General features: G+C 36.0%; 1 protein-coding gene across 3 annotated transcripts; it reads right to left on the bottom strand.

Annotated features, from left to right (window-relative positions):
- Window positions 1–1,982: 1,982 nt before the first annotated feature.
- LOC121993099 lies at window positions 1,983–12,236 on the bottom strand. 3 transcript variants are annotated; one of them, XM_042547783.1, is made up of 16 exons: window positions 11,936–12,236; window positions 10,644–11,040; window positions 10,276–10,501; window positions 9,937–10,188; window positions 9,731–9,846; window positions 9,405–9,500; window positions 9,222–9,309; window positions 8,908–9,137; window positions 8,126–8,310; window positions 7,765–7,964; window positions 7,012–7,344; window positions 6,724–6,825; window positions 5,280–5,577; window positions 4,163–4,311; window positions 3,802–4,086; window positions 1,983–2,533 (listed from the first exon to the last, which is right to left on the bottom strand). In XM_042547783.1, exons 2-16 carry the CDS (start codon window positions 10,943–10,945, stop codon window positions 2,342–2,344), a joined length of 3,054 nt encoding a protein of 1,017 aa, XP_042403717.1. In that variant the 5' UTR covers window positions 10,946–11,040; window positions 11,936–12,236; the 3' UTR covers window positions 1,983–2,341. The 3 variants fall into 3 exon arrangements, with proteins under 3 accessions (XP_042403717.1, XP_042403716.1, XP_042403718.1); XM_042547782.1 differs by having other exon boundaries at window positions 11,817–11,948; XM_042547784.1 differs by lacking the exon at window positions 11,936–12,236 and adding an exon at window positions 11,494–11,515.
- Window positions 12,237–12,571: the final 335 nt, after the last annotated feature.

Genomic DNA, 12,571 nt, shown 5'->3' with positions numbered 1-12,571 from the left:
AAGGGAGGGAGATGTCTACTTACTTACCTTGAACAAACTCTACCATAAAAAAAACAAAAGTATGGCATTTATTTACATAGAGCTTTATTCTAAAATTAATGCAATGACAACATGCAGAATTAGGTCATGCTTATATTAAAAAAAAAAGTGAAATCGTCACATTAACGGCCCCCACACGGTAGCTCCACATCGATGGAACGAGGTTCATCAGGAGAACAGGTGTTAAGTGCATGATGGAATGAACACGAGCAATGCATTCCCTAGGACTTGAACCTCATCCACTACAGACAAACTACCATGCACTTACGATTGTGCCAAGCCGGGGGGCTAGTCATGCTTATATTAAAGATTTGACTAGAGGTAGCTCCATGTAGGCATATATATTACATGATGACTGGGTTTACTTGAGTGGAAAGCATAAGCTAGTAAGAAAATCTGTGCATAAAAGTTCATACATTGTAACATATGAGAGCAAAAGAATAAATATTTATAAGATCTTTGACAGAATATTGACATGATATGCATGTATAATTGCTCAATCCCTGAATGTCTCATAACTAATTAGCAATTAGCATTGTATTTGTAATCAAGAAAGGAAAAAAAACAGCATGTGTAAGAGTTGTTAGAATATAAATATAATGTCGATTAGCTTAATATAGGCATGCCATGTTAAAAAGACTTGTTAGAAACAAATTTGTAATGATAACTGAGCACAATAAAAAGTTGCCAAATTAAGGAATTGTTACAAGCACAAAACTGGTGCTTGGATAACAGAAAACTAGATATGCACTTCTTGGGAGCAACATAAGCAGGTCACATCAACATCTGAGGGGAATATTTTTAACATAGATCGGAAAACTAGCTAGCTATGACACACTACAAAATTTATTTTCATTAAATTCATTAGGCCCACCTTGGGTCAAGCACAAATTCAACAATTATCACTTCTGGACAATCTGTTGAAATTGCCAACAAAGCCACCATGGCTAATCCTAAAATGCCAACTGCAACAGCATTTGCTAAGAGCAAGAATGACATGCAAAAATGTTGATTGATGTACAAATGAAAGATCATGTCAAAGTTATACAAACCTGACCGTTGGTAACTATTTGTTATTGTGGTACTTAGACATCAAAAGTAAAATAACATGCAACCAGCATCAAGATAGAATCTTACAAGGTCCGCACCACACAGCCGTGAAGTAAAAGATGGCTGGCACTTTATCATCTGCAATCACTCAGAATATAGATTCTCGACAGCAATTTCACACCGGTCTGACAATGAGCAAATAAAACACTAGCATAGGAATCAACTAACCCTGGGCCTTCTTCAGCGCGTCAGTGAGCTGATCCCCAGACTGAATAAGAACAATGTTTGACGCCGGACCTGTTTGCATTCACGAACTCAATAACAAAAACCAGCATAGCACAAAAAAAGGGAACATAAGGGAGCGGCGGCGGCCCGACGACTGGTTTAAGCGCGGCCTCGATTTGATGCCAATAACGAATTCGTTTGGAGCCAGGACTAGTTTTTCGCGATTTTTATTGTAATAAATTATTAATTTTATAATTTGTTTAGAAAAAAGGAAAATAAAATAAAATTACCCTAAAGAAATTTAATTGGACGAAAATAAAAGAAATAAATTAAGGCAACTAATTTTCGTAAACAAATGAATAATTATAATTTCAATTGCGATGAAATAATTATGATTTTTACTGAAATTTAGTCTATGCAAGCTCATCCATAAAATAGAGAAGAGAAACCTTTGTATTTGTTATTTGAAATGATGGTAGAATTCAGAGGCTTCCCAGCAAGACCAGCATCCACATGAACATCTTTTTTGAGCATGATACAAGAATAACCAAAAAGTCACAAAATTCCTTTGAAACTTTGGTATCGTTAAAAGTTAAAACAAGTACGTTAGAATGCCATTATAGGCAAAAAAAAATTCACAAGGAATTACAAGAGACTAGAGCCAGTTCTGACTGCAAAAAGTTTCTGTTAGCTAAGAATTGATGTTCTGTGTAACAATTGATAATGTAGTGTATACGACACATACAAACCAGCGTTTCATATGATCCGAATCCCTCTCACGTTTTTCTGTTACTATGACTGCTGGACATATACTAATAATTACATCAAATCAGAACTTAAGCCACCGATGAAAGTCAGGTTTGACTCGAGGGGCGTTTGAATGATGATAATGGCTGACTATGCTACAAAGTTGTCTAAACCTGCAGCAGGAGCAGTAATAGAAGTGTATGGAACAGTTCTGCCTGTGATAATTTGTTCACTTGCAAGAAAGTTCATGCATTAGTTTAGATCTGAACCAGAACTGGAATCAACTAGTTGAACCAACAGCAGAGTTTGGTTTCCGATGGATAACGAAATGGTCAACAACACGCACAGATTTGAGTGGATCTGCACCATAAGCCGACCTCCATTTGCTGGGAAACTTTCTGATATGGCTCAACTGTAGTGGCTGTTTTGGTTCAGCATCCCAATATGGATCTAACTCCCAGTCCTTCGGAACCTAATGGAAAGAGGAAGAACCTGAGGTTACACAAGGAATATATGGATAAACATCTATATATAACCTCTGAAGAAACACTACTTTAGATGTTTATCTTCGATTTTTAAGTCTTAAAAACTCAATTCTGAGGATCCCTGTTTCTTTGTGAATGTGACATGGGGTAAGACATAACCGTCCATAATGCAATCAGTAAGGTATAACATAAAGTGTGACCAATCTTGCATTTAAATTCCTTTTTCAAAAATGGTTTAGGAAAAAGTATGCCATCTAGCTTCGACATTTTAGATAACTCATGTTGATAACTAGGCACAAACAACAAACCTGGTATTTAATAATACAAAGAGGAGATAAGAATCTAATTAAAAAATCACAACAGATAAATAACAAGTGCATCCTAATGACCAAATTCCTATATGAAGTTTTAATGTCCAAGAGCTGTTATATCTTAGGGCAACTATCATGTGCATTGTGAGAATAGAGATCTGCGAGCGGAACGCAGAAAACCAACAATGGAAGTCGCTATTGAAGCAAATTAGGATAACTTCCTGCTCACAGATTTGGAGAATGGTACTTAATCTATAATCTGTGATATAGATTTGCATAAAATTCAATGATGAGGTAACGTCAGCATCAGTGCTATGTTCTCGTGGAAGAAACTTGGGCTCATAGAAGACACGGCAAAGGTGGAAGAGCCTCGCAGAAAGGGGAAAGCACTCCTTACTCAAGCAAAAGGATTTTGTCCTGATGAAAGGACACAACTAAACCAAAAGTTGCTTGCATCTCATGCAGAAGGGTCTCATCCATGCCAAAGATGCTCAGGCTTACAAAAGACGGTCACGATGAAGGTAGAATCGCGGAAGGACTCATCCAGTGGCATAGTGGAGTATTGGAGCTTCTCATGCGTCAGTCAGCAAGTAAAACTAAAAATTTTACCCATGCCAATCGGCACAAAATGAAATTTGAAACCATGTTCAAAACTATAGTATTCAGTGGTGCACACCATACATTGATATACATTCCAAAAAAATAAACATAACCTAAGCATATCAATAGATTTAGCAGGCATTGAACATTGACAAATAGAGTCAAAGAGCCAGCTAAAATTAATAAGCAAGAACTGATATATTGTTTTGGGGGTATATGACTTTTTAAAATTAGTATAATAATTACCAGGCTGCAGAAACTTGATCATGTATGAAGTTATGTTTTTTTTTTTTAGAGAAAAGTGAATGCTGTATTCCAAAGTAAGCTAATGAGAAAATTATTACCTTATCAACAGCAAGAGTGAATACTTCAAGATCACCAGCCGCAGTTATATGAAAACGAGTAAATGCTTTGCAATTCGCAATCCGAAGGGAAGAGAAAGCTTCATCAAAATGAATATGAAACCAATTGATGCATACATACAAATAGCTTCCAAATATCAGAGAGACAACTGGAGTAGAGAGGACCCAGAAGTAAAGAAACACTGAAGCATAGTAGATGATAGCACCACCCCGTGGAAGTACCTCAATACCTTTTCTGCAGATGTTACTTCTGCTAACAGCCATAACCTGTGAAGGAAAAAAAAATTACTAATGGTAAGCAACTAGTCAACTGAATCTAAAAAATGTACAGAAATTTGATCACCTCAGGAACATCAAAAGCTGACATAAGATACTTTATACAGGCAGGATAAAGTCCAAATGTCCATTGTTCAATACGAGCCCGCAGCCCACTCGGGTCAGGAAAATGCTCACTTTCCATGGATCTATACCATTCATAAAGTGTGTGATAGCCTGATAGAAGCAAATGGCATCTTAGGAACTTTAAGGATAAGCCAATATCAGCTGAAATATCACAAACATTGATACTGGAGGCTAAAAAATTACAGCAATATGCGCAAAAATCTAGTAAAGAAGTTTTATAATGATTGTTGTTGGATTTATCCATGTTTTTGCAAGTGAGTATAAGACAACTCAGGTACTTTAAGGATAAGCCTTTACTAGCTGAAATATCACAAAAACGATCAGGCTAAAAAATACAGCAACCTGAGCAAAGTTCTAATAAAGAAACCTTATATTTCATCAAAAATAATAAAGAAACCTTATAACTATTGTTGTAGGATTTGTCCATGTTTTCACAGGTGGGAAATATTCAGTGTACTGGCATGTAAAACCCAACAAAGTGTCAGGAATATTATCAAATCAGTATTTCAAAACATTCCATACAGCTACAAATTCTAAGAATTGGCTGCCTCGTAATAGTGGATTGATTGAACTTGTAGACCTCAAGAAGTCTGCAACTTCCATGTATCATTACCTCATAGTAGATCTCTCACACACTAAAACTTTGACAAGTTACCTTCAACATCATTGTTTGCTTTTTTCAATATTTTATCTTTGCAGACACTTCTAACTTTTGTTCTACAAATTCAATTCCAAGCTGAAATGAAAAATATTAAGAGTTGCATTTGGCTGAGACAGCCAACATCAGATTTGTCTAAACCCTTGCATCTAACTTGCCAACTGTAACTTTAGCACCTCTATCATTTTAGGTCATCTTAGATTTTGATCTTAGTCTTAAAGGGGAGTCATACAATAAATTTGTTAATAATAAACTTTATACTTAACATATAATGTTGCCTATTTGACAATAAAATCAACATCAAGAGACCAACTTGCATAGGAAATCAGAACAAACTGCAGCAATGAACTTATTAGCAATATATATAAATATGGTACAGGGGACCTTCCAAAAATCATACCTGAAGTTGCTAATAGGCGATTGTGGACACATATATCAATACTTAATTCCAAAAGCAACATCAAAATTAATGCAGCAAACAAATGAGCGGAAACATGAAGAACACCGATTATGGCACGGCTTTTCCGTGATAGTTTTGTAGGCAAGAAGAAAAATGATGCCAATGTCAACACAAGAGTAGCAGCAGAAGACACATAAGAGTGATCCAGCATGTACAAGAATGCTTTCCACATTGTCCTCAAGAAATTATTGATGCGGCCTGACCATGAATCATGATGCAAGATGCGGAAAACATCACACTGAAAAATTAATTGAAAAGGTTAATAAACGTGTTTTAAAACTGGAGAAATAGTAGAAAGAAGTTTAGAAGCTTCCATGCTTTTACATATCAAGCAACTAAAGAAGATATCATATGCACAGCAGATAGACAGATCAAGAATCAGTGTCATTAAACATACTAAAGGAGGAAGATGATACTAGTCTTTCATGAAGCGAATATCATAAATTACAATATTGACTAGGCATAATTTTCTTGACAAACAATCAAGTGGACTAAAAGTTTCCATATTTACCTGCTATAATTATACATTTTTATTCTTATTTCTCAAATTTTCAATGTATTTGCACTGGTGAAAGTTTCAAAAGCGTCAGGAGAATGGAGAACTAAGGGATGAAATGGGAAAAAAAATAAGCAATTTTCTGTGGAATTGATCCTTACTGCTAGGTTTGATGATAAAAAAACAAAGAATTAATACAGGAAAATTGTGTATAAAGTAACATCCATCATGCAAGCTATTAATGTGACAATTATCACTTCATAATTTGTGGCTGCTTTGTTAGTAGTTTTAAGTGTTGAAAAATTATTATAAAAAAATTGCACATGCCTTCTCATAACTTGATGGATTAAGGCTCCCACTTATATGCTGGAAGCATCACTCATAGATCATCATCAATAAGAAGTGCTATGCATTATCATATAATCTGAGCTCAAGTTTTAGCTTCCTAACGGATCAAGTCATTATACTACATTAATGAAATTCATGAAGAAAAAAGAACAATGATAAGTTGGTTTCAAATACACAGCATTAAAGAAATTGAAGGGTTCCCTAACCCTACATAGAAAGGGGAGAACACACAAAAGTACTAGGAATTGCAATATATACCAAAAAACCATGTCAAACTTCCATATATAACACCTCTAAAACAATGCCAAACTTAGTACCTATATGATCTATTGCTTTCAAATCATAGCATAAACTATTAATGTTATAACAACAGTAACCCAATTAATGTGTATTTCATTTTTAGAAGAAAAGAACTTTTAGAAATAAGATCCTAAAGTGTAAAATTCAGTCAAAAAACAAAACTGTGTTTTAGTAGTAGTAGAAATTTCAATAGCCATCGCATTATATTTTAAGCCAAATAACAAATTTATAGAAAATCACCTGTGGAAACATAGAAACTACTAATAGAAAGTATATGATGCCACCAATGAAATCAAATTGCCAGTTCTTCCTTCTGAACTTCAAAATATTGCCCAATGCAATCTGTGATCATGTTTGCCAAAAAAGATGCATGAGAATCAAGACTAATTAGAGAAAGATGAGAGGATGTCAAAAGAAAAATGTAAATTAAAGAAATTGGGCAGATAAATGTTAATAATAAAAGTTTATAAATTTATAAAAAAAAAATGGGCTACTACAGACAAAGAGCAAAGGCATTGTCAGACTTACCCTACTAGAATCGTCATAAGAAGGATAAGTGGCTTTGCTTTCATAATGACTTCCATAAAAGTTATTGAACTCTCTGAAGACATGTGTAGGATGCAAAAAGGCTCCACCACAGCCATTTACAAGCAAATGCTCCACATAAACAGGTTTGTCTGATGGAACGGAAGAATGGCGCATATAATGGTGTAAATCTCCAGCCATGCGAAGTTTACATCTTCCTTTCAGGTAGTCCTTTATCAGATGAGAGACATTTTTCCCAGTGACATCATTCCAGTACCAATCAAGAAGCCAACTTGGTTCATGAGTTATAATAATTACACAGTCATTCTCTCCCACCTGTAGATTTTCCATCATTGACTACAAATGTTTGCAAGAAATAGCTTACAAAGCACTAGATGAAAGTGAAACAGGATCAGCAAAAGAAAAGTAAGAAAAACCACCATTACAAACTGGATCACAGAATCACCATTGTGGTTGCATTGCACATTTCACTTGAACCTACAAACATTAACTACACAGACAGAATCACCATGATCCAGTGGAATTATATTCCTTATTGTTACAATATTAGTTATTATTATGAATTGGTGTGTATTTTAGTGTAATTGGCAGGTTGCTCTATAGTTATTGCTTCATTATTTAAGTATAGCAAACAAACAAAAAATATTGTCATTTCATGAAGTTTAACTTTGAGGACATTAAACCAGTGATAATTGCAAACACATACAATATCAACCAATAGAGACACTAAGCAACCTTTTTCTGGCATAATTCTGCAAAAAACTTGAACTGATAGACGTCAATATCTCCATGCAGAGCCTGGTCAAGACCAAATATCCACCACCCTTTGGGAAGTTCCAGAGCAAAATAACTCTTCTTCTGTGGAAGAAACCACCCACCCAACCAGCTTTTATGGCATATGTACCTCATAAAAGTATGAAGTCCATCAAACCAATCTGTAGAATGATTAACGGATCATGGTATCAAAACCTCTTAAATTATTAACTTGGTGCTCTTGCTCAACAAGATTGCAATCCAAACTAATTCAATACAAGCAAAAATTAAAAAGTTTATCCTGAACATCCTCAAGTAGAATTTATAGTAAATGATTACTGACCATGATTGCCAGGAATTATAAAACATTGAGGCCCATCATATTTGCTTAGTTCAGACACCCCATATGGAAGCTCTGGTTTATTTACTGCAATATGTTCAGGTTTGTACCAGGACGGAGGCTGAAGAGCATCTTCAAAAGGACAGAAAAAGCGTCTCTCATATGTATATGCTGAAGGGTTTGGGTACCTATTGACAACCAAAACAAACAAATCCTATAGTATTATTTTTTTTCACATTGATTAATGAAAACAATGTCTCTTCATCTGAAATAATAAAATCCAATAAAATTATCTTTGAAGGAAAAGTATATCATATAGCAGGAGCAATTAGCTTGATGCAACGAGTTCAAAGAACATGACAACTACCACACTATCTTTTACATGTAAAATGTTTACTGAATATTTTCGGAAAGTTGGTGTAGACTGTGAATGACTATAACAAAATGACAAGGAGACAGATTCCTTGAGAAAAATCCAAGCTCGAAAAAGACTGAAAATTACCACATCAATTGATTAGTCTGATTATAGTGAAATATATACCAGAATCCTCACGGAAAATGTAATTAAAAGTAAAGCAGCTGACACAAATAGAACTTTCTCTCATCAGATAGATAGGTAAATACTCACCACAAAGTAAATTATAAATAGAAAAGAGCAAATAAAATATAATTCTTTTAGTCAAGGCCGCACAGTTGTCTCCAAACATTTTTTGTAAAAGAATCAATAAAGTTATAAAACATATTCTTCTTTTATTCAACAAGAGCAAGATAACAAGGAATCTTACGCAAGGTCTCCTCCAATAAGAAGCAATTTCCCACGTGAAAGAGAACGATTTGAGTCACCAAGCCTCAAACGTATTGAAGGTTTGGCCAGCAATCGAGCCACTGCATAAGTTGAGTTTCCACCATCACCAGTGTCAGCAATGAAATCAAACCAAAAGTCATCTCCTTTGGAAAAATGGTCAAAGAAAATATCATCATTTTTTGCTTCATCTGGAACCTTGTTCATGGCAGCCTGATGTAAGGAGATTAATTAAATTTCAATAAACATAAATTGATTTACTAAAGATAAGAAAGAAAACAGAAATTTAAGTTTTACCTGCATCATGCGCATATCAAATCGACCGACAAACAAAGTGACAGATACCATGAGGTCAAACACAGTCTTAAATAAATCAGCTGACGTTCTGAAGACATAAATAACAAAGCAAATCAGCAATACTCTCAACTTTCAACTTGGCCTCTGTAGATAGTTTAGAATTTTAAATAGCTAACAACCTACCCTGAATACCATGGAACCATCTCCAAGAAATCAGGTTTCATTTGTTTTTTCAACTTCTCATATTCAGATAAGGGCGAAGTATGTGTAAGAGCCCATCTATGAGATTTCAGACAAAGTTAGAAGGGGGAGAATAAGAATTGGTTGTCAAAAGGAAAATGATATAATAAAAATGATTATGCATAATCAAATTGAGAACCACCTTCAACAGTTCTATCGGCATAGTCTAGTAATTATATAATGAAAAAAAATAAGTTGAGTATCTCAAGCTTTATGACACCACTTTTTACAGTAAAACTAGGAAAACTAAATGCTGAAAAAATGCATACCCTGTTGATCGTTCCACCACATAATGAGCCATGTACAGACCCATAAACGTTGCCCACAATGAAAATATGGGAGATATTTCATCAGAAAGGCCAGGACATGATCCATTGCATGCTAGCTGAGTATGAAGATCTTAAAATTTTAATGGCCACAAAAAATTAGAAATAAAAAAATTAAATATCAATATGATGTGGATAAAATATGTTACCTCCCCATAGATGACCCATTTAGAAAAAAGAGGATAGTCACTCGCAGTTCCTACGGGAGCAAACCAAGTAGAACAAATCTGGTCCTTAAACTCATTCATTCGAATGAACTTTGATATCCAAGAATTTGTATCTTGCTTCTTCCAATGTAGGAGGGAAAACCAACTTGAACTCTTCCTATCTAAATGTTTTTCAGTAACAACGGCTATGTTTCCACAGTGACTATAGAATACACAGCAAGCAATGCTGATGACCTGCACTATAACAGAAACAGGAAGATAGCCACACATTTTAGTAGAACATGCATAGATTCAAATATGTGGATCAGTTAAAGCACTCACTGTACAGTTCTGGATGATGGGCAGTAATTCTGGTCGTTTTCTTGCCACACGAGAAACAAGACCCATATACCAAAGGCCAAGAAATATGATGTGAAACAAAATAAGAAAACCAACAGAAGAGATGAAAATTGTCAGAAACAGAGAAAGATTCATCCGCAAATCCACTCCCATAGATTGGAAACTAGGGAGATGATATAATGCAGCAACAAAGATCCATGAGATATACCTGCAACAATAGAATGTGCAATCAGCTCATAAGTCTACTTGGCTTTTATTTTGCTAAAACCAAGTGGTGAAAATAGGAAACGACTGCAATCTACTTAATATAAATTAAGGCAACTGACATATTCTGAGAAAGAGAGACGTACCATCGGCTAAAGTTTGAATAGCTAGGTTTGATAGTCTTCCTAATAAATGGAGATGAGAAAAAATAGAAAAAACCAATTAAGCAGATGTACATAGACCACCATTTTACATTCTTGTCCAATTTCTGTATTAGAGTGTGCATGTTGTCGGATGATATGAAGAATAGGCATCCCACTATCACTGCAGTCATAGCATGCCTTGAATGCTCATGTGGATAAGAATACTTCTTAGTTAAAATTGTCCTAACCCTCTCCATCCCAAGGGTATCAAACAAAGGACTCATAGATTGCTTTTGTTTGCCCATTATTCAACTAGTGACAGCATGCGGTGACAATGAGCTGTTGTCGTCAAGAGAAGCATGCAAGAACAGCTTTTGAGTTTTTAGATTATAGTGTAGCCCTGCATAAAAGCACAACAATTGTTCATTGCTTCATATAGCATAAAAGCGAGTGTGAGAATGGTGTAAACAGCTGTTAGTTATCTTTGGGGGAAAAAAGGTTGGATAAAAGACATGCATTTGCTTTGGAACCACTAGAGACTAGACTATGGAAAATAAGAAAGCAAAATAATATCCAACAGCTAGATGTGTCCCTCTTCTAACCTTGCTGAACTCCTAAAACAACTAGCATATAGTTCATCTATTTCAATATATCAGATGTCTAAAAGGCTTTACCAAGTCGCATAACACAAACAGATGTCCCTGGCTAAAGCCAGAGAGGGAGACAAGCACAATCATGAGCTTTAGAAGAAAGTCTCGAACCCCATAAGAAAGAAGAAAGAAATTATTTTGTTGATATGATGCATGAAGGAATAAAAATAAAAATAACCAAGGGTAGCATAGATGAATCATACAAGTTAGCGATTGTGCAACAGATTACTCGATCACTTCGCAAATCTTTCTAGCACAGATCGAGAACGAAGCCAAAGGAAATGACAAAAGAGACGATCAAAGAAACAAAAGTCTTCTATACAAAAAATGCCTCTCCCAACACCAACTTTGAAATCAAGGCAGAAGAAAAAGAAGCCGCGACCCCTTCCGCCGCATTTCAACACCAAAACAAGATAAGAAATACCGAACGCGCGCCACGAGCAAATTAGAAAGCGAGAAGAATGATCGTATGGCGAAGAAGAAGCGCCATGCTACGACGATCGCAGAGGAGGAGATGGAGAACTACCTGATTCAACGGAGGAAGAATTGGGGATGGAACAGAGGAAAGGAGAAGCCAATTCCTTGAGGAGAAAGTTTGAGTGTGGGTTTTACCTCTTTCTGTTTTTTGGCCCCCTATTTCTTTACCTGATATTATCACACCGCCTGTTGGCTCCGTAGGAGTCCCTTCGATGAAGTTATCCCGGTGGCGGCCGTCAACGCTACGCCGGGGATCGATGAATAAAAGTCGGGGTAGGCTTATCACGAGTCGGGTTCGACAGAGGCAGTCTGGCTGGACAATGTATCCAATTGACTCGATCAATTTGGGATCCGATCAGACCGCCAAGAATATGCTCGTCAGCGATTCGCCTGCGTTGCGTGCCTCTCAAGGCTTTTCGATCCCGGAAGAAAAGAAGAGTTGCACCTGCAAGGAAACCGCCTCTCGTTGGATTGGATACGGCAATCAATGCAACTAGTTCGTTAAGTCAATGCCCAATAATCAAAGGGGATGATAACACTACTGCGCCAATGAAAAATGAGACTGAGAGCACTGTGGGGATTTTACTACAGTGGAATGATAATTTTAAGAATGTGGGTGGCTTCCGTGAGCATTTTTTTTTTTAATTTATCTGGACTGATAAAAAATTGAGACGCTTGCTTCGCGTTACCGCCTCTGCAAAACAATGATCCATGTTCCGCGGCATATTCGGAGAGTCCAGACCACATGTTGAAATGGAAGGATGATGGTGCTTCAACAATGGTGGTTAGCAATAATGGTTTGAC

This window comes from Zingiber officinale, chromosome 6B (genome assembly GCF_018446385.1).
Source record: "Zingiber officinale cultivar Zhangliang chromosome 6B, Zo_v1.1, whole genome shotgun sequence".
NCBI classification, from domain to species: Eukaryota; Viridiplantae; Streptophyta; class Magnoliopsida; order Zingiberales; family Zingiberaceae; genus Zingiber; species Zingiber officinale.
This window is presented reverse-complemented; position numbering and strand designations above follow the sequence as displayed.